This window comes from Mesoplodon mirus, assembly GCF_964341445.2.
Source record: "Mesoplodon mirus genome assembly, chromosome: 16".
Taxonomy (NCBI): domain Eukaryota; kingdom Metazoa; phylum Chordata; class Mammalia; order Artiodactyla; family Ziphiidae; genus Mesoplodon; species Mesoplodon mirus.
Genome location: NC_138992.1, coordinates 15554006 through 15576712, shown reverse-complemented (window position 1 = coordinate 15576712; position 22707 = coordinate 15554006). Strand labels below are relative to the sequence as shown.

The 22707-nt window shown below is 44.4% G+C and overlaps 2 protein-coding genes across 3 annotated transcripts in view; one reads left to right on the top strand and one right to left on the bottom strand.

Moving 5' to 3' along the window:
- Positions 1-15379, bottom strand: part of FBXO32 (F-box protein 32) — a 30456-nt gene extending 15077 nt beyond the window's left edge. The window contains exons 1-4 of the mRNA XM_082601585.1: positions 14736-15379; positions 8786-8898; positions 7879-7928; positions 6616-6708 (exon numbers count right to left, since the gene is read on the bottom strand). Of these exons, the coding sequence (XP_082457711.1) occupies positions 6616-6708; positions 7879-7928; positions 8786-8898; positions 14736-14851 (372 nt within the window). The 5' untranslated portion in view covers positions 14852-15379. The remainder of the gene's footprint in view (positions 1-6615; positions 6709-7878; positions 7929-8785; positions 8899-14735) is intronic.
- Positions 1-22707, top strand: part of NTAQ1 (N-terminal glutamine amidase 1) — a gene marked incomplete at its 3' end in the record, with an annotated part of 166756 nt that overhangs the window by 79406 nt on the left and 64643 nt on the right. The window contains exon 6 of one of the 2 annotated variants that reach the window (XM_082601591.1): positions 3265-3526. The exons of the other annotated variant lie outside the window; for it this stretch is intronic. Coding sequence (XP_082457717.1) covers positions 3265-3317 — 53 coding nt within the window. Of the gene's footprint in view, positions 1-3264; positions 3527-22707 lie in introns of those variants that run through there. 2 annotated transcript variants of the gene reach the window in all.

The following is a 22707-nucleotide window of genomic DNA, read 5'->3' as shown; positions in this document are numbered from 1 at the left end:
TAGATATATACACACACACACACACACACACACACATATTTAAAGAGATTTAAAGGGACACTAAGCAACTGGGGCTTCAGAAGCATCAAGAAAAACAGCAGCTACTCTCCCTGTTAGTTCAAGGTTACCCATGCAGCTGTTGCCCAAGCATACTCCATCTTGCACAGAATATTGTTAAGAATGTAACTTATCCCTAATTCTTCTATCTCCTGTGACAGTGAGCTCTGCAGTTGAAGGTATATGTCTGATGAGAAAACAAGCCATAGGATTATCAAAGGTAGGAAAAAACTTCAAGAAGCCCCTGCCATTTCTCACATGCTCAGTACGCCAGCTGGGTGCCCATAGGAAAATTATGTCTTTTGCAATAAACCTTTGGTTACATCAGGCAGTGCTTCTGCCTGCATTGAGTGCCACGTACTTCCAAGACCCTTATTTACTCAATGGATAACACAGATTAAAACCTGGAAAGTTTTGTCCTGACTTTGAGCCTGAACACTGACAGGTTGGAAGAGGGAACATTTCTGCTACATTAATAATCTCCAGGCATGTCAAGGTTGGGTAAATATTATTTGCAAGTGAAACATCCCTCTAACTGAGGGCCAAGTTTACACAAATTAATTGTATTCTTAGCCGAGAACAACTTGCCTCTCTGTCTTCCGTCCATCCCAGAAAATTCTGAACTTAGAATGATGCCCTATTCCCTGTCGCATTGATCTGAGCAGGTCTGTCTGTCTCAATGAGGCTGCTTAAATTGGGCTCCCTGTCTGCTGTAGCCTCCTTACCCCCACCCTACGCTTCTACAAGGTTGGATGTCACACTGTCCTTGGCCCCTGGCCCACCATCACTCCCCTCCACTTCTGTTCTTTCCAGCTGCAGGTTTCTGCTCATGCCATTTGTCCCTGCAAAGCCTTCTACCTGCCTCTCCACCTGGCCAAATCCTGGCCATCCTTCAAGGAAGGAGAATCTCAGGTTCTACCTCTTCCAAGAAGCTGCCTCCAGTGCTGCTTCTTCCGTTTTCCTAGACAGGACCAAACCCAGTTTGCTACTGCAGTACCTTGTACCTTGTTTCCCAGAGTAGCCCAGAAACTCCTGACCAGCAGAGGCCAGGTCTTAGTTGATACTCAAGTGACTGTGGCAACACTAGGTATATGGTATGGACTTAATATAGAAAACACCTGCTTAGGGATTTGAAAACACTCACCTGAAGCAATATTGATGTATGGGGACCTAGCAGAGGATGTTGTCACCTCCTTGCCTTTGGAAAGCCCTTCATTTAGAAGACTCGAGGGGCCTTCGGATCCTAGCTCACAGATACTTAAACCTCTGTCTCACCCTCAACCAGAGCAACTTAGAGCACTGTCACATGCTCTCAGGAACATCCCTCCTTGGATGGGAAAAAGGTCTGCTGAATTGGCAATTAAAACGCAGCTCGGGCTTCCCTGGTGGCACAGTGGTTGAGAGTCCGCCTGCCGATGCAGGGGACACGGGTTCGTGCCCCAGTCGGGGAAGATCCCACATGCCGCGGAGCGGCTGGGCCCATGAGCCATGGCCGCTGAGCCTGCGCGTCCGGAGCCTGTGCTCCGCAACGGGAGAGGCCACAACGGTGAGAGGCCTGCGTACCGCAAAAAAAAAAAACAAAAAAAACCCCCGCAGCTCACCTATCCAATTTAGCATATCCCCTGTATAATAAGCACCTGACTTAGCCTAGAAACTAGCTAGAGTTTTAGTATAAAATATATTTCTGGGCTCATGGTGGGATATATTTAAATTCTGAATCCTCAAGAAAAAAATTTATATAAAATGGGCACATTTTTGATCTTCTGGTCCCCAAAGTCAGATGGGAAAGAAAATCAGGTAGAAAAGTTGTAAAATAATCAATCTCTATATTTCATCTTTAATTTCTATTTTCATATATTTTCTAATTCCTGTACTTAGGACCCTAAAGATGACAATAGTTACAGCAACAACTGATGCTCACCATATACCAGGCACTGTCTAAAAGCATTTCATGTGTTTAAACTCAGTTTAATTCTATAGCAACACAATGGGGTAGGTACCATTATTAGCACCTTTTTTTTTTTTTTTTTCCCCCCCGGTACGCGGGCCTCTCACTGCTGTGGCCTCTCCCGTTGCGGAGCACAGGCTCAGGAGGCGCAGGCCCAGCGGCCGTGGCTCACGGGCCCAGCTGCTCCGCGGCATGTGGGATCCTCCCAGACCGGGGCACGAACCCGTGTCCCCTGCATCGGCAGGCAGACTCCCAACCACTGTGCCACCAGGGAAGCCCCTAGCACCTTTTATAGGTATATGATTTACAAATGAATTTATGAATATACATAAATTGAGAATACATGCTTAAATTATTAATGTTCTGTCAGGTGTCCATGGTCGAAGATACCACTGTTCTGGTCTCTCAGCCTTCCTCCGTTTTTTGGGGTACCCCCTACTTCTGCATGCACTCCCCCAATCCTGTGGTCATACCCTCAAGGTCTGTGAGTGTCCCCCACTTCTGTGGGCACCCAGAAATTGCAGGATCTGCTGCTTGCCTAAAGGCTTAGTGTGACTGAGAAGGCTCGGAATTCCAAGGGCTGCAGCATTTCTTTGGTAAAATCATTAGCAGCCTAATCAGCATTCATTTTAGGGACCTGCTCAGGGCCCTCACTGTTAATACCCCACAGTGACTTCTCACAATTCCCAACCATTTCTGCCAATCACTTTCAAATGGGCTCGCGCCCTGTTCTTTTGATTTTGTTGCCATTGGAATGGCTGGCCGCCTTCTCTCCACCCCAGCTTCTTTGTCTCAATGGAAGAAGATACCCACCAGTTTAAAGACCGAGGTGGCAGAGGCCACCTTCCATCAGAGCAAGGCTGTGCAGCACCAAATTAATCCAAGGTCACTGCAGCAGAGGGACCTGGTGAAGGGGCCAGGCTGCCCATACACATCACAACCCGCCAGGGGCTTGGCAACAGCACGCCCTTAATTTAAGGCATTGGGTTTGAATTTGAGTCATCGTGCCATATTTCAGCCTTTCATTTGCCAAACCACCAGTCAACTTAAACTAAAACATGTTTTTGGAAAAGACTTTTAGGGGCGGTAGGAATGCAGTAACTTGCTGGAAACATTCAAATGGACTTAGGGCGGTAATGCAGAAAAAAATAAAAATGTGCACTACTGGTTTAGGTTGTGGATGTTCTTCTTTGCTGCAGAGGGACAGAGAGAGCGGGCTTGCAAACTTCTGTTTGTCCTTCCTGATCTGATGCACGCAGGGGTCACTTCATTCAGGTCAGGAAACCGCTATTCAAGGCTCTTCTTGGTCTGAAGACAGCATCTACAGTTACCAGTTACAGCATCTACAGTTACAGCATCTACACAGAGCTGGGAGGACCAGATCAAAGAGCCTTCTGGCATTAAAGCGTTAAAGCCCCCTCTTGCACCTGTGCCTCGGTGTGTCTTGTTTAAAAACTCATTATGCAAAATATAACATTTGGGCTCCCAAGTAGTTTCTGAGCTGGTTTACAAACTTGAAAACACACTGGGATCACCTGGTGGATAAATTTAAGCAGCAGTGCCTGGGCACCACCTTCAGCTAATGAACTCGGGTGCTCTCGAGGTGGGCTTCCTTAGAGGAGCAAGCTTCACAGGTGATTCTAATGTGCAGATGTGATTCTGATGTGTTTACTGGAGACCCACTCTCTCCGCTGGCCTCTCTGTGCCCTGGGTGGATTAGTCAGTACTTGCTTTCTTGCGGTTACGGTTCAAACCCCACCACTGGCCCAGCCCCTGGAATACTCGCTGGCTCCCCAGGGGACTTTCCAAAATGTGCTGGTCTTGAGGCATGGTGTAAACCCATTTTTTAAAAATGGCCTTTCATAAGTTACTGCTTTTAAAGATTTAAAATCATCTTTAAAACCCACTTAAAACTGTGTTTAAGCCATTGGAAGTGTGTAGAGAAGCAGGTAGAGGCAATGAGTGTAGCCTGAAGCCAGTTAAAAAAAGGTACAAATGCTGTATAAAAACCTCTCCAATTTATATTCAAATTTTGATTCCAAAAATTCCACAAAATTTTCATGCTGATAAGACATCATAACATTGAGATAGGAATGCTGGCTATGCCTTTTATTCCCTCTACATGTCTCTTTCATTAACATTGACAGCTAGCATGAACATGACACCTTTTTAAAAAATGTACTTTGTCTTTAAAGAGGTTAAACAGATTTTAAGGCTTCAAAGTTGGTTCGGTTTCTTACTGGGACTGAGGAATCATTCTAGTATTAAAAAACCATTAAGCTGAAGTAGTAAGATGAGGATAACATACTGGCGAGCTACTTTGCAAAGTTGGTTTAAGGATAAGAAGAATATTTGAGAAGTGTCTTAAGTTCCTTAGAAGAAAACCCTCAAAACGTGGTGCCTATCATTAAAATGTTTTAAGCTCTTTATAAAAATGACATTTCTCAAATTACAGAGGCCTCTTAACAGTGAAGGGGAAAAAAAGATTGTTCTTTCCAGAATGGAAATATTCCCCCCTCTTTCTGAACCTAATAACTGAAAGCATTCAGTAGTTTCTTTAACTTAAAGGTTAGGAGAATGTGCTCAGGATGTATTTTACAATCAGATACTGTCAGACACAAGTCCTCTATGCTGAGTTTTAATCAAGGGCAAAGGGCATGATTCCCCAAGTACTTTTTCTTTTTTTTAAGTAGAAAAACATTTTTTATCAACCAAATTGAAAAGACTTTTCAGGGAGAATAAACAATAATTTTGATAAGTAGGTAATAATAAGTATTAGTAGCTGACTTTGAATAACATATTCTGGGCTGCAGAGTATTTCCATATATGTTACTGAGTTTCACAGATACCCTGTGAAGTTAGGTTATTCTAAGTTCTCCTTACACCCGGGAACGTGAGTGTTGGAGAGGCTGAAACAGCGTGAAAGCCGTGGAGCTGGGATCTGACCTCAGGCCATTTTACTTTCAATCCTCTGCTTATATGGAACTCATTGTAGCAGCTAAGGAGTGTGGACTTTAGACTGCCCAGGTTTCAGATCCGGATTTCTTCCCTTCTGTAGCCTCGTGACCTTGGACAGGTCATTTTTACCTCACTGTACCTCTGTTTATGTAAACAGCGATGATAAAAGTACCTACACTTCACAGGGTTAATGGAAGGCTAAAAGGTGTTAGTGCACATAATTGCATGAAACAGATTTTCACTGTTTGAATCCTTGTTCCTTTGCTTTATTTCTTGTGAGAAGGAGAACAGGTAGGAAGGAGAACCGTCTTAAAACTGACCAAATGCTGACCAGCTTGGAATCAAGACATCAGATCTGGGTGTCTTCCTCTAACACCTAGAGGATGGAAACTATTCATAGTCTTAGCAACAAGTTTCCAGATCTTCCCGGGCTTGAGTCCAACCAGCCTGCACTGGGTTGCCGGCCACAGTGACCTCCCAGAAGCGGCAGAGTCTTGATGAAATGACATGAACATTTCATCAAGAAGGTCTCTTATTTTCATCCCTTTTGGAGTGGAATAAGGGCTCAGCTAAAGACTAGACAGGTCTGGTCATGGGCTCAGCTCAGAGATTCTAACCTACAAGAGGCCTGGGTTTTTTATCAGGTCAGCTGGACGGCCAGCCCTGCATCTGCCCAGATGACAGGTGAATGATCCAGGCCTCAAGGGGGCTTGAATGTCATCGCTCTGGCTGAGCCTTTGCAATCATCTGACTCAATGACACGGCACCGAGAAGCACGACCCAGGAAAAAGAAAATAAAAACCCAACCAACTAACACCCCCAGCGGGTAAATTCCCTCCTACTTCTGATCCTAAAACCCAAACAGCTGCTACCCCCCCAGGTGGAACCACTGACAGAAACATACAAGGGAGCTTAGGGGGAAAAACAGCCACCAACCAACTAAAAAGAATCAGTGACTTGAAGGTCATGGTTAGACTTCCTTGCTTTACTACCTTCATCATTAATATTTTGCTAAAGCTCATTAAAAAATTATTTTTTTCCAACATAGGGTTTAAAATGGGAAGCAACTGAGCCAAACAGGTAGTTTCAAGCTTTAAGTGAACCTGGGACTGAATATTATTACTACATGGGGGTCGGGGAAGGGAGTCAGGAGGAAGAAGTTCTGGGGTGCTTTGAACTCATACAGCTTTGAGGCTTAAACCAAGAATGCCTTAGGGTCACCTAGAGTCAGCTAAAGCCGGGCAAGAAGGAAGTGAGAACAACCAGAGGTGCACAAAGTTTTTAAAACAAGCCAAGGTGCTTTACAGCTTGCTTTCTGAATTCTCTGTTGCTGATCTTACTGCCACAGCCTGTGCTGCCTGCACTGTGGCTCACGTGAGGTATTACGGCGGCCCCTGTCTGAGGGGGCCAATCTCAGGGACATCCATATGGATGGATCCATCCTGTGTGGATCTCAGTACCCATATAGGAACCTGAAGTACATTGGGGGAGGGGGGAGTTAAGGAATCCATTTTCTGCTTTCCTTAAAATCCCCAGGGTCCTAAAAAGTTGTTTTTTTGTTTGTTTTTTTGGTTGGTGGTGGGGGGAACTACTTCAAGACAACCCGAAAAGACAGTTCATCTTGGGAGTCTGGATAATCTACAGAGACTTACCCGTACGACGTAGTTAAATCTTCTGGAATCCAGAATGGCAGTCGAGAAGTCCAGCCTGTTGAAGGCTTCCCCCAGAGTGCAATATCCATGGCGCTGAATGTGAAAACAGGGGGTGCAGAGGTCATTTTCCAGAAAAATCTGCCTGGACTCTGCTGACAAGCTTGGTGGCTATGTTAGGTAACCTATGGCCATCTGCTGCTTTCCTGTGCCATGATCAGCCCTTTCTGGGGCCCTGGGCCCCTGGTGCCCTGCCCCACCATGAGCCACAAAGATGGGTAGTACAGCCGGCAGCTGCTTTAGTCAGTGACTAAAGTCGTGACGTGTACCATTTGGGCCCTTGTTCTCTGCACGCACTTGTACTTGCCTGTCAAGGAAGGGTTGGGAGCTGGGTATGTGATGTGTGTTGGTCACTGTAACATACTCCTGGGGGAAGAATTAGCCCCATGTGTGTCAACTCTGTCTGCCACATCTCTGGTGCTTTTCTCTCTGTGATCATCAGAAGCATTTTTAAGGCTTCATGAAGAAGCCAAAGAAGTTGTGGTCTTTTCTCTGTGAACACACAAGGCACTGAGTGTAGAGAGCCCTGACTCACAGTCCCAGCTCTGCTTCTAGTACCTGGGTGGTCTCGGGTGTATCCCTGGCCCTCTCAGGGCCTCAAGTCACAGAGCGAACTAGATGTTCTCCAAGGTCCCTGACAGCAATAGAAATTCTATCAATCTGTCATACTGCCTCTATCCTAGTTATCTGAGCAAATGCCTGTGCAGCGGGAAAATGTACATAAAAGGGTTTTACAAAGTGCCATGCAATTTAGATATTACTGTGTCTTTTTCTCTTCTGCATCTAGCTCGTGCAGCCTCACACTGGGTGGGCACGAAAACTTCTCCTGTATTTAGTGATTAACCCTTCCAGGGCTAAAATGAATTGAGTTGAAGTCTAAAAGAGATCTTAGAACAAAAGGGAGGCACTGTCCTGAGGGAAAGGCTAGAGCTTTATAATAGTGTGTTTGAGATGGGAATATTTATCTTTATAAAGCATTTCTACATACATCATCTCACTGAATGATTGGGGAGCCCACCTAGTGACTTTTGCATCTCTCTCTGTAGCCCCAAACTCTGATGGCTGGCTAGGTAGTGGGCTGCAGGCCTCCACCACCCACATCCAAGAAGACAGTCATGATGTGAAGTAGTTTCCCAGTCTCGCCCCTACCCTGTCAGGGGAGGCATAAAGCTAAGCATACTCCTTAATAAACAGATGGGTGCTCACCTCTTTAGTACTTCCTTTGTGAACATAGATCCATTTTTCTTGGTGGAAATCTACAAAGACAAAATAAAAACAACCCCAAACCCCACAGCTTTAAAATTTATAACATGCCCAAGATTTTAAACTTGTTTCGTTTTCATTTAATCCAAAGTGTAAAAAAGTTTTGACAAAAAAGTACAAAGACTCTACTGACAATCTAAGGGGAGGCAAATGCCTAACTTCTGCAGTGTATGAATACTGGAGTTGTAATTTACTTTGTCAGAAGCACTTCAAGTCTTTGATACTCAGATCGAGTATACCAGAGCTCCAAACTAAAGAAAAAAATCTAATACCCAAGTGCGAGTTTGTGTTAAATGCCAAGCTTACAAGTTAAACAAGGCCGTAAAAAGTAGAAATAAAACAGATAATATGAAGAAACCATGCAGTACAGATGGAATAAACTAAAGATCTGTAATTCCTGCTTATTAATAGAACGTTATACTCTCTGTTCATACTTACATCCAGCATCTAGAAACGTTACTAGTATTTATACAAGGGAAGAGGGAGAAACAAATCTATGTTCAAAGCCTCCAAACACAGTTCTAAACGAGAGCACACACTGGAACCGGTTCAGCTGACCATACCACTGAATAATAACTAAATTAACTATGTCAAATATAAGTGACAAACAGGGAAAAAACCCCCCGACTAGCAACTGACTTATAAACACGACTGTAAAGAATACATTAATCTCACTCATAAAATGCACAGCCAGGTTTCTGAGTGCAAAGATCCGGGTAACCTCTGTGAATGACACAGTCAACATGAAAGCGGATGCCAAACATATGAGGTGTGATTTGTTCCCCTGCCAAAACCCAATCATAATGATCTTCGAACAGCTTTCTTCTCAAGTTCACAACAAACGGCTTACATTGAGTTTTGGTTTTGCTATTCAGCATGTCCTTCTTTCTCTTCTTGGCTGCAACATCATAGTTCAGGCTGTTGAAAAGATTCTCCTTATTGTATACTTCCTTGCTGCAGTAACTAGGAATAACAGACAAGAGGGGATGAGCTGTAACAGCTATACTTTAACATGAGCTGTTTCTATAAATAGCTCACTGTGTTATAAAACACAAACATACATGCTCCTCAAACAAAACAATAAAATAATCACTCAAAAGAAGTCTGTACGGGCCCAGTCTTCCCTCTTCGGGGATGAAATAGTGTCACATCTCTGTGGAAGGCAGGGACGGGGGCTTCTGCTTCTTTTGAATTCCCAACAGTGTCTGCCATTGTATTTGACACACAGCCCTGCACTCTTTAGGAGCCATGCAGGGTACAACAACATTACTTTAAGCAAAAATGATGAATGGATGGGGAGGGAGGGAGGGAGAGGAATGGTTACTGGTATCACTATAATACACAATACTTTCATTTTGCAAAAATATCCACCCCAAGCTGCTTTTTAAAAAAACCGCTTTACGGAGATATAATTCACATACCATACAATTCACCTATTTAAAGTGTACCCAAGCTGCTTTTAACTAGCATGCTCCCCTTGTGTCTTTAAAACATTTACAGAAATCTGACTTACAGACTGCATTTCTAGGAGATGTTTAGTGTATAGTACTAGTTGTTTAGGTTTTATATAATTCCTTGACTAACACTAGGCATCATGCTGTGAGGTGAAGACCTTGAGTCCTAAATGAAACAAGCTGTATTTACAACTCATACATTTATAAGAGCTGAAAAGACAGAACTGGCCAATTCACAGGTCACTAAAGATGTGTAGGTTCAACTTGGGTCAGGGGCATATTTCCTTCAGTAAGCTGAGCTGAGCTGTCATTTGTGGGGCTGACTGAGTTCTATTCTATTATGCAATGGGATTTCAGAGTAAATCTCTGAAGAGCTTCCACAGAAGGAATGCAGGAGAAATACTGAGGTACAGTGAGAAGATACGTTCCCTGATCCCCCCAACCCCCGTGGGGTATGCATGCGCCAGGCAGGATTTATCATGCCAACCAGTAAAACATCAATTAGGGTTTGTTTCCCCTTACATCAGCCATATATTAGAGGCCTTTAATTTTCTGAGTTCTTCTGCTGAATTTAAAATATGATTTAATTTATATCTTTTTTGGACCTACATCTGTTGGATAAGATGAGGTACACCTGCACTTCTCCATTGTGTGGATATTATGTAAAAGAGAAAAGAGGGGTTGAAACAATTTCCAGTATCCTGTTGCTACAATGGTCTCTCCAGTAGCACTTCAATAAGTACAATAAGTATCTTACTAACATGCTTACACGTGACATTACCAACAATATACTCAGTGTTTCTGGACCCATAGGGATAGGCTTGATAGATAATCAGTCATTTGTTAATCTTCCCGCAGAAGGCCATGCTTAATACCATTTACTGAGTTTCTTAATATCATTAGCCTTCTCCTTTTTATTGAGGGAAACAGGATATTTTTAGGTTTCAGAGAGATTACTGCAGAAATGCGCTGACTTAGAGGCACTTTCTTACGTGAGCCCAGGGTGAATGTTTTGGGTCCAGCTTTGTGTCACACGTGAGTGTGTGTCTGTCTGCTTGCACAGCTGTAGAGGCACAAAACCACCGACCAGTCAGTTAGTTGACTTGCACCAAGGTCAGCAGGAAAAGAGGGGCAGGAGAAAGGGACAGCAGAACTCTGAGCCCTTAGAGCTGAGTTAAGAAATTTCAATCAATGCTGAGGAGAAGGGAGAAAGATGGAAAGTCACTTGATTGGTCCATGATGTACCAAAGCTGAGAACAGCTTTAGAAAACAAAGTTAGGCCATTTTGTGGAAAAATACCACACGAAGCCTTATTTTTAAAGGAAACTCGCACATGCACCATGAACAAAAGCCTACAGCCTGAGTTCCACATAGAGAGAACCACAAAATGAAGCTGCCTGATTCTCAATCACACATTTAAGGTTTAGCAGAACATTTTCGGAGCCTGGGCCATAGATTGTGACCATTCCTTAGCAATGTTAAATATTTATATTTCATCTTATTCTTTTCTAATTGAAAACATCCCTCAAAGGAATTTGAGCACTTGCTTTCCTCACAGAAACAACAATAACCTGCTTTAAGCCCAAGTGACTCATTTCCAAAGCTAGTTTAAGAAGAATTTGACATAATTGATGATGCTCTCCCACTGGAGAATGTAGAAAAGCTTTAACCAAAGAGAAACCCTGCACTTTTCACTTAGACAATAGGTTTTGGACTTCAGAGGTAGGGCCTGGAAGGAAGGGATATGGGGTTTGTTTGTGTTGCCTGCTTATATGTTTTCTTTTAAGCAATAATATATTTCAGTTAGAGGCTATTTTGAGAGTTCAATTATGTCCATTTCAAGGAAATGCAAAGCCAATGGAAAATTACAACTGAAATTTTGAACAAGAAAAGCCACCACCATTTAGGAACCACAACATTTTTTTTTTCAAATAAGCAAAACCATTTAAAGAGGCTGCTTTCTTCATTAAATTCAATAATAACCAGAAAGTTGCTATATTATAGTCAGTTCTTACTAATCTTGATTTTTATAGGCATAAACCTAGAATAAGAAAAAAGACCTTGTCCAGCCCTGTACTGTCACCACACACGTACGAAGATACCTAAAGACAACTTTAGAAAAAGTGAAAGATTTCAAAATAAGCCCATTTGGCAGCAGAGATAAAGGGAGGGAAGGAAAAAAAAAAAGCCCTATTTCTCATTTCATTTGTTATAACAGGCCATTTAAGAAAGCTGTGGCCTACCCCAAAGGGCTTAGTTGTAGATTAAGGCCAATGAGTTTCTATGCTAATTTGCTCCAATACATACCTAATTTGTCAAGCTCACATGGCTAGTAACCAGATTGTTCTGGCAAAACAAACAGCCTAGTGTATGTAGCTCTTAGAACAGTGCCTTGCACACAGTAAGCACTCATAAAATCTTAACTATTATTTTTATTTGCTTATTCACTAACTCATCCAGGGCACTGAAGTAAACTTCCTGCTTCCTGGTTCAGCCTTAGCTGTACTGGAAAGCAACATTGGAGTTTTCAACTGCAGGCTTGCAGAAGAGTGGCCCAGGCTCAGGGAGCTTAGATTACTCATCCTGGAGGTGGGCTGGGGCGGGGTTGGGGGTTGTTGGTGAGGAAGACTGCCCACGAGGTGGCTCAACCATCACTTCCTTGAAGCATGCTTGGATCGCTCCAATTCATGCCCAACTCTTTCCTCAAATGTAACACTTGGCATTCCTCTTCCATCTTACGTAGCTTCAACTTTTTCACAAGGGGCCCTGCTTGAAGCTCATCTGAAATCCTCCCATGATCTCAGTTCAGGGCACTGAGCTGTGATGGGGTTTTGTAACATTCTGCTGCTGGAGGTGGACAGGGCCCTGGACCACAGAGAGAATGGCCAGCAGAGTCCAGAGAAGGTGCGCTAGGCAGACAAACTGTGGTCAGCACAAAAACACTGTCCCCAGGCTGCAATACACCAAGGGTACACCTCATCCCTCTCTCCTGGTCAGGCAGCTCACAGAATGGTAGGTGGAATCAGAGTAAGTGCATGAGACCCCTGCAGGCCTCTGTTTTACAACCCCCCCCTCCCTTTCAAAAGGGTCTGCCTTGTTTGCTTCTAACAGGGGAGGCATTCAACTTCACCTGAGTAGGCAGGCACTCAGCCCAAACCTGACATCACAGCGAAACATCACCAAGACTGAAAACAGTGGGGATATTCGAGACTACAAACCCAGGTCTCAGAAGGCCAACTGCTTTTAAGAAGTTGGCAGACTTCTCATGCTAAGTAGGGAAGGGATTGTTTACAATTGCTGGGGAAAAAAACACTCTGCAAACAAACAGCCAGCTGCTTTGCTAGGAGCTACCAAATGATTCCTAAATGACTCATCAAAGAGCCACAGGTGGTCACTAGATCGATCACCCTTTGTGATGATGCTGGTATGAAAATGGAGGCAAGAAAGGAGGTTGAAGAAGGAGAGAGGGGTGGGAAGCTACCTGACTCCAGCCTGGGTTAAACTTTTGCGGTAAGGTAAAACCTTCTCCAGGTCTCCCCTACTGTGGAGGGAGAGGCACCACTATTTACTTGGAAACAGGAGTGATACCCGCTATCTCCTGGAGCAGATGCAGTGTGAATGTTTATGCGAACCAGAGGCTCTGCACTTTGAACCTCTCCTGTTGAACCCAATGGCCTGTTTCCCACTGAGGAGCATCCTACACTTGTATCTGGGTGGGCCTCTGTGACACAGCTCAGCAGATCATGACTGCACCTCCCTAGAAAGAATCCAAACTGTTACACAAAAATAAAGCACTAAAATATTAGATCCTCATTTCTTAGGAATGAGGAGGAAGGAAGGAAGGAAGTTCCTACTCTACTAAAATAAAAAGAAGCTTTTAGTCTAGGGAGAATAATTTAGGCCTAATTGGTAACTAGAGTCCCTTAAAAGAGTCTAGAGACAGCAGCTGGTCTGTTTATTTTCCGGTAAATTATCTGGTTTTCCAAAAATAAGATTTCTTTATAGTGCTCCCCGAACTCCCCAGGGACTTCTTCCAAGTGTCTTTAACATAAAGGTCAATGTGCTCTTGTCTCTCCTGGCAGACCCACAAGATTAAACATTTTTTTCCCATTGGAAGACAAAAGGTGATGCTTTACAAATCACAAACAGGTGTGGGGCTCTGGAGGTCAGGACGTGGCAATAACGATTTTTCCTTGATCGTTTTCATGAAATTGAGTGCCAGGGGCTCAGCCAAACAACCACTGGTAAATCTGAGTGGGAAGCTGGCCCAGGTACAGAACTCTCCACTGAAGTCAATTTAAGGGCTGGGGGGTGTGGAGCAGTGGTTTTCAGCAAAGGCCCGGGATAAAGGCACCCGAGGGTAAGCGGTCTGCACTGATCCCCCCTGGGACAAATGGCAGCGATCCGGAAGCCATCTGTGGAGATCATGACTGAGGGACTCCAGACCACCTAACTCAGTCGTCGCTGCTTCCCTGTGTTATTAACGAAGCGGAGCATCAGGCACGGTGGACCTCGGATTTTGCACCAGATGGACAGAGCTCAGGTGGAACTTGAGTCCAGAGGCTCACCCAAGCCAGGTGGGCTTTCTGCAGGTGGTAGGCATCACTTGAAATGGGGGCGCACTCACTATACAAAGAAAACTGACCGAAAGGGCCACCGAGGAAACAGGTGCAAAGACGCTGTCCTCCCACAAGTAGAAGGCTTGTGGGATCTATACCCCGCCTCCCTTCCCTCCTCCGCAGCTCCGTCTCTCTGAGTCCTTACCATGGCTCCGCAAGTCCGCCCGCAAGCGCTGGTGCCCCAGGGACCATCTGGCCGTCCCTTCCTGGTTACTCATCCTCTCTGCCCACTCTGTGGTCGCGTGTGCGTGGGAAGAGCCTGGAGGTGCTGCGGACGGGACCCGTGTGCAATCCCGTCTCCAGGCTTGTGCTCGGAGCCCCGCCACCCCAGGGTGAAAGCTGTGCAGCCCACTCGCTGGCGCCCCGACCCGCAAACCGCGCAACACCGGTGTCCTTTAAGGCAGGGGACCCCTGAAGTTGTGTGTTTAAGTTTTAGCGTTTGGGGACTAGATCCGCGTTTGTCGTCAGGTTTCAGAGGGACACGGGGTTCTGTAAAGAGTCGTGCCCACTTGGAGACGCTGACCTTGAACCATAAGAGAAACCAAATACCCCGAATCCCGTGCTCTGGCGACCTCTGCAGAAACCCGGGCAATTCACTTCCATCCTTCTGGTCAGGGGCGCCCTCCTCACCCTGTTCCAGCCCGGCCTGCGTCCCAGTCACCCGACCCGCGCCCGGAGACCAACCGGGTCAGTTCTGCGCAGCTGAAATAAGTGGCGATCCCCTCACCTGCTGAGGTCGCTCACGAAGCTGCCGCTCTTCTCATCCAGGAAGCGCTTCCAGCCATCGGCCGTCTTCACCCAGCTCTGCCCGGGGGACCGCCAGTCCTGCCCCAGGAATGGCATGGCACTGCCAACGGACGCGACGGATGGACGCGACGGACTGATGGATGGGACTGGCCCGGCGGCCTTGGGGACGCGCCGCCCTGGGCGGATGCTCGGGGTGCCGGGGCCGGTGAGGGAGCGGCTGCAGGGAGCCCGAGTGGAGGGCTGCGGGATCGGGGGTGCGGAGCGGGGTACCTGAGCTCGCGGGGGGCGCTGTGGAGGGTCGCCGGGCGCGCGGGGCTCCCTGGAGTGCTGCGCCGCTGTCCCGGCCGCCGTATTTATCCCGGGCCGCTGGCCGCGGCTCTTTGTTGCCGGAAGAGGCGCCTGCTCTTAGCCCGGCCCCCCCAGTCCGGAGGCCACGTGGCTTTGTTTATAGGCTCGGCTTGTTTTCCGAGGCGCCCTCGGCTCCTGCTCTTTTGGCTGTTGCACAACCGCTCGCTGGTGGAAACTTGAACCCGCGCCGCGGGGCTGGGGCTCCCACTGCCCCTTCGCCTCTGGCCCTTCTGCGCTCCCACCCCGCCCCCAGGGCGCAGCTTCTACAGCCGCGAGAGCGAGGCCGGGCACTCGGGAAACTGCGCCCCGTCCTCCTGCAGCTCCCGGCCTGGCGAGGTGCAGGGAGGGGGAGGCCCGAGTGGCGTCTGGATCGCTGCGGGGCGGGGGGTGGGAAGAAAGGACGGCGCCCTTCCCAACCCCGAGCTGTCACAATCGAGCCCCGCGATCCAGAGCACCCCTGCAGGAGCCGAGGCCCGGCACAGCGCGGCCCGGAGCCGGGTAGGAGGGCGCAGCCTCCTTGGCCTCTCTCGCTGCCTAGACCCGCTCTTGGGCGAAGGAGGGGACCCACCGCGAGGCGGCAGTGGGGCGAGGGGACAGCCCCCCACCTCACCCTGCACCAGAACTGTTAAAGAGTCTGCTGTCAGGCTTGTCTCCGAGGTGGCAAAGGAAGGAGAAGGAGGCCAGGCGGCAGCTGGTCCCCGCGCGGTGGGAGTGGAGAGCAGGGACAGCCCTCCACCCCACTCTGGGCACCCTAAGCGAGCAGCGCTGGCGCCTGGCCCGGGTCTAGGGCGCCGGGGAATAGGATTTTATTACGAAGAACCGCGAAGCCCCTTTCCCCTTCCTGCTGTTCGGCATCCTCTGGGCTATTAGGCTCTCCTGGGGAAATAATCAAGCCAGGAGTTTTGGTTTAGTTTTGGTGAGCGTTGAGGAAGAGGGGCCCAGAACGCGCCTCCTCCTGACTGATGGGGACTAAAGGAAGTTCGGTAAAAGTCCACAGTGAGCAGGCGATGCCCGGGAGTCCGAGGCCCTCACAGACCTCAGTTTATTGACCTAATCCTTGAAACCGCGGCGGAGGGTGGGGGGCGGAAGGGGGGCCCAGTGTGGCAGCTATGGTTTTCCAGATGAGGGCACCGAGGGCCCCTGAGAAGGGTTAAACCAGTGACTTACTCAGGGTCACAAGGCTAGTTTCTTCACAATCCACAGTACAATCTGAAATTATCCTGTTTGCTTTTTGGTAACAAGCTGCCACTCTCTGCAGATTGTAATCTTCAGGAGAGATCAACCGTCTTGTTTTGGGGGTATCCCAGCTCCAGCACCTTGCAAGGCCTAGAGTAGGCCTTAGATAACTATTTGTCCAATGTGTAGGTGAATACATACGGGAAGCTGCTGACAGTCAGGGTATCTTCTTGTTCTTCATGACTTCCAGTTATGATGCTTTACAGTCTGTTCCATTTGTCAATTAGATTGCAAAGAGTGGTCTCAGCAGAGTAAAATCTGCATGCTCAGTATTAGCTTCCACCTGAGTCCTTGATTCTTCCACACCCCTTCCTCTGCAGCCATCAACATTGCCCCACCGACTCTGTGCAATCTTTAAGGCTCAGAGTAGACAAAGAAACTGTGTGTGCCTTGGGAGGAGGGTACATGTTGGAGGGGAAAGGAGGTGTTTTTAATAAAGTCTGTTTTCAAGTAGCCAGAGTTTTCTGATTCAGGTTTTCCACCATAAATAATTTATTAGCATAGTAATAGTAAAAATATCTTGTAAAAACACTGCAGAAGGTCCCAAATAAATGATAGTCACTATGATCATGCTGACAGATGAGACAGTGTTGGGTCTGGCCTTTGTTGGAGGGAACTGATACCTGTAAGGGAGCATAATTAAGAGATGTGATTATTAAAGATGCATGCTAGTTACATGTCAGCAAACTACATCTCTGTAGAAACTGTAGAAGTCAGAAGATTTGAATTCTATTTCTGCTAGAGCAACATACTGTCTGTCTGACCTGCATGAAGGACAAATTCTGCAGGCACAATTACCTCAGCTGTCAAGAAAGAGTAGAGCCTATAAATGCCTACCTTTCAGGATTGTTTAGAAAGTATGTTAAATGGGATTATTGTTACCAGTTCTTTCCTCTTTGGTAGTGTAGTGCACTCACATGGCCCATGGCCTCTTAGTAACATGTAACTCCCCGATTCTTTTTTTAAAATTGAAGTATAGTTGACTTACAATATTATATTAGTTTCAGTGTAATGATTCAGTGTTTTCATAGGTTATACTCCATTTAAAGTTATTTTAAAACAATGGCTGTAATTCCCTGTGCCGTACAATATATCCTTGTTGCATATCTATTTTGTATATAGTAGTTTCTGTCTCTTAATCCCCTACCCCTATCTTGCCCCTCCCCCCCACTAATATCTATTATTTTGTTCTCTGAGTCTGTTTTGCTATATACTGTATATTCATCTTTATTTTTTAGATTACACATATAAGTGATAACGTAAAATATTTGTCTGTGACTTATTTCACTAAGTATACTACTTTCTAGGTCTATCCACATTTTTGCAAATGGCAGAATTTTATTCTTTTTTATGGCTGAGTAACATTGCATTGTGTGTGTGTGTGCGTGTGTGTGCATGTCACATCTTCTTTATCCATTTGTCTGCTGATGGACACTTGGGTTGCTTCCATATCTTGGCTATCGTAAATAGTGCTGCTATGAACATTGGGGTGCATATATCTTTTCAAATTAGTGTTTTCATTTTTTTGGATATATTGCCAGGAGTGGGATTGCTGGATCATATGGTAACTGTATTTTTTAGTTTTTTGAGGAACCTCCGTACTATTTTACATAGTGGCTGCACCAGTTTACATTCCCACTAACAATGTACATCCACAACCTCACCAACATTTGCTATTTGTAGACTTTTAGATAATAGCCATTCTGACAGTTGTGAGTGATATCTTATTGTTGTTTTGATTTACATGTCTCTAATAGTTAGTGATGTTGAGCATCTTTTCATGTTAGCCATCTGTATGTCTTCTTTGGAAAAATGTCTACTCAGGTCTGCCCATTTGTTAATCAGGTTGTTTGATTTTTTGATATTGAGTTGTATAAACTGTTTATATATATATTTTGGATATTAACCCTTGTGGATTGTATCATTTGCAAATATTTTCTCCCACTCAGGAGGTTGTCTTTTCATTTTGTTGATGGTTTCCTTTGCTGTGAAAAAGCTTTTAAGTTTAATTAGGTCCCATTTGTTTATTTTTACTTTTATTTCTTTTGCCTTAGGAGATAGATACAAAAAATATTGTTACCATTTATGTCAAAGAGCGTTCTGCCTATGTTCTCTTCTAGAAGTTTTATGGTTTCAGGTCTTATATCTTTAATTTTGAGCTCATTTTTGTATATGGCATGAGGAAATGTTCTTATCTCATTCTTTTACATGTAGCTATCCAGTTTTCCCAGCACCACTTATTATTGAAGAGACTGTCTTTTCTCCATTGTATATTCTTGCCTCCTTTGTTGTACATTAATTGACCATAGGTGCATAGGCTTATTTCTGGGCTCTCTATTCTGTTCCATTGATCTATGTGTCTGTTTTTTTGCCAGTACCATGCTGTTTTGATTACTGTAGCTTTGTAGTATAGTCCAAAGTTGGTACTTCCCTGATTCTTAACATTAGCCTTGGCCATGTAACTTGCTTTGGCCAGTGGGATGCTAATGGATATGATGTGAGCAGAGAATAAAGAGGATATGATGTGTGTGCTTGTCTGATTGGGCTAGTCCTCTTGTACTTCTACCAGCACCCTGGCAAGAGCATACCTGGGGTAGCCACTGCTCCTCAAGCTTTGGTCCTAGGATGTGACACATGGAGCAAACACCCCAGTTGTCCTACAGTTATGTTAGCAAGAAATAAATGTTTATTATCGAATGCTACTGAGATTATTGTCATCTTTTATTACACAGAATTATTGTGTCAATAGCTGACTACTACAAAGGGTTGAGTAGATAAAAGTTTGTGAAAGTTTTAATTTGAAAGATTCAAGATTCAAGCACAAGTAGGAAATCACAATTTTTGGGTCCTTGTCTTTTTGGGTAAGAACTAATCTCAGGAAGCCTCAGTGTTTGTCTCTAGTCCTTTGGCTTTCTCCTCCTTCTCAAAAAAAAAAAAATGTGGCTATCATATCTTAGCTCAGCCTTTACTGAAGTATGAGTGACTGCTTTAGATTTCCCACACCATTAAAAATCCAACTTGACACTTCTTCCAACACATGGTTTCTAACTAGGAAGCCTTGTAATGCTGAGCCCTTCAAGATAAAATGTGCTAGGCCATGTCTAGACCAGTTACCTTCACTTTAGATGTTGACTTGACTTTGCAAAGCCTTTGGAATTGGAATCCTTATCATGGCTGAGCATTTGAGAACCACAAAGACAAATGGCTTTGGACTCAAGATATAGAGGCAGAAGGATATTCTGAGAATTTCACAAGGCACAGACTGGGGAGGACAAGCGTGGCTTGATGGCTTGAGCAATGCACAGGATAGTTTGGCCGTGAGTTCCATTGCACAGATACCGAGCCTCTGCCACTCCTGAACAGCTTTGTGCAACAGATTGACCAGATCACATGCTGGGTATTTGATTATTTACATGTGCTTCTCCCTTATGGGACTGTGAGCTCCTTGTTGTCAGGGCTGTGTCTTAGTGGTTTAGTCATCACAGTGCCTAGCATGGTGCTTGGTACATGACAGATAAACCAGAAATAACACAATAAATGTTAAACTACTGTGGGATGCTGTTAGTCTCATGTCTTTACCTATTGACATTATTTCTAAGGACACAGGAGAATAGGGAGGTGGGAGAGTTCAGATATGCAGTCCTGCCCTGCATATCTGAATTCTCCAACAATGGTGCCTTACCAGTTGGTGAGACAAATAGAGAAGGTGGTCAAAATCCTAGAAAAAGATGTTTTAATGTGCTTGTTACCTTGATGGCAGATATTAGCCATGCTAAAGATAGTGTGCCAAGCACTTTGCAAACATAATCCTGTTTAACACTCCTCACAAAAGCCTGTGAGCTAAGTATCATTATTCCCATTTTATAGATGAGGAGACCGAGGCTCAGAAAAGTTAAATAGCTTGCCTAGGATAACTCAGCTAGTATGTGGTGGGACCCAGGCTGGTACCCAAGTCTATCTTCAACCCCAACTGGAGCCAGATTGACTGGGTTCAAATCATAGTTCCCTACTTAAATAGCTGTGTGACCATGGGCGAGTTACTTAACCTCTCTGTGCTACTTTTTCCTCATTTGTGAAATGGGAATGATGACAGTACCTACCTCAGAGGGTATTGTGAGATTGAAGTAATATGTATAAGGGTACCTGTAACAGTGCTAACATCAGTAGTAGTTATTATTATTTATCTTTATGCAAAACTTGCTTAAGTCCATTTATGTCTTCCCCACCAAATTTTAAGTTTTGAGGGCATGGAGCCCAGCTCACTTAGCTAATTTCCAGATATGGGAAAATGTGTCTATTGGAACAAATTGTACAATGAAATGATAGTTTACATATTATTAGTTATTATTTGTTACACTTGAACTACGGAAGTGGGCTTTATTCTGTTCCAAAGACCTCATTTTCAGAGGTAAAGCTGACAAAATTGTAGCCTGGCTGCTACCTCATAAGGCTGTTTAGAGAAACTGTTTGTAGAAAGGACCGTGAAAAACTTGATGAGGATAATCAATATGATAAATACGTTTCTAATCCAAAATGACCTTTGTTGGTAGCTTTGGCCGAGGGACTGACTACTTCTCACTGAAATGTAATGATATTTTGTTTTCTCATAGTTTCTCTTTCTAAAAAGGTATTTTTTGGTGTGAAAAATGCTTAACGGCAGTAGTTGTAGGTTAAAAATAACTTTAGCTTGTTGGGTTGGGCAGGGACTGGAATCAACCAAATCTGTTGGCTCACCCTGTTCAAGTCAGAGTAAATTTGATAAAGGAGGAGCTAGTGTATTTGCAACCTGCTAGTGCTGTAAGGAGGAGTGTTTAATGCCACAGCAATTTGCATATGACCTTGTGCCCTGGCCACCTAGGGTAGGGCATCCTTGAAACAGTGTGAAATACGTCTGTTAGTTGTGTTTGAGCAGGAACTGCCAGCTGTGTGTTATTTCTGGGTCTCTGGCTGCCAGGAGTCCTGCCAACTAAATTAAAATCAGTCAGACACATGTCACTGAGAATATTCTCATTACTTTAATGAGAATCATTTGCTATTCCTCAAATGGGAGGGCCTGGTTCTCTTTCTGAGAGAGGGTCAAGGACATTTTGCTATAATCCTCCTCCTTTTATAGCTCAATGGCTCAATTTTAATGAAAATTCTTTTTTTTTCTTTTGATAAGTAGCAAAAAGGATTTGGAGACAAAACTACTAACTTTTGTATAACATAGGGAAATGAATAAAACCACAACATTTACACCAATAGCCCAGACTTGTAGTGTTTTTTTAAAAAATCCACAGATTTTAAAATGTGAATGTTAAATTTGTTATATTAAATTTTTGTTACATTTGTTATAGATGTAAAGCTTTAAATACAGTATTAGTTCCTGAAATTGGTTAAAACTAGCCTATCTATAATTCTTCAAATGGTATCTTGAATGGCTGAGTAGCAAATTTTAATTCTGAGATTTCTCATATGCAAAAATAGCTCAGACTGAAATTCATCTAGACATTGTGTCTTGTGGTTTACCTACTTATATTATCACTCACATTCACATAACTTTGAAAAATGGTGTTTTTTCCCCAGTTTACAGATGAAGAGACTGAGGCTCAGGTATGTTAACCACTTACTCGAAAGTCTGCTTATAAAAATCAGAACAAACTTTTAGAGGTTACCTAGTCCAGTTCCAAAGAAGAAAAACTCACTCAGGAACACAGAGCTGGTTGGTAGCAGTCCTGGGAATTGGGTATCATGAGACCAAACCAATAAGGTTAGAATATTCCATTAACCTTTTCTACTGACCAATGTCCCTGAGAAAAGTAAATTTCAAAGTAAAATTCAAACCCTTTGATTCACACATTCCAATGATTGGATTTTATCAGGACTTCTCATCAGTGAGTTTGGTCCAAAGAGTAGAAAAAAACCAGTAACAGGTATTTGAGCCCTTAAAGAGACTCCTCTTCAAAGTCAACGAGGATCCTTAGAGAAACAGAAGATTTGAAACATCAGGTGCCTTGTAAGTCCTTACCTGACCATCAGATTGAATGCAGATCTACAGTTTGTTACATTTTGACAAATTGTGATCACTGCATATTTGGACTTGTCAACCCTAGTTACTGGAGAAGAAGTTTGTGAGTCATGTTAAGTATGTTTCCTCATATGAGTCAGCTACTGATTTGTCAAATCCTGGAGAAGTCACTTAACCTATTTGGTGTTCAGTTTTCACATTTATGGACATGTACATGTTATAGAGATCGTTAAATGATTCTATGACATCATTGGTTGAAAGGTGATCAATAACAATAATTACAAATTTTCATCGGGAAATAGAAAAACAATTCTCTCCTGTCTTTTCTTGGGTGATTTGTATATCTCTGCCTGTCTTAGCC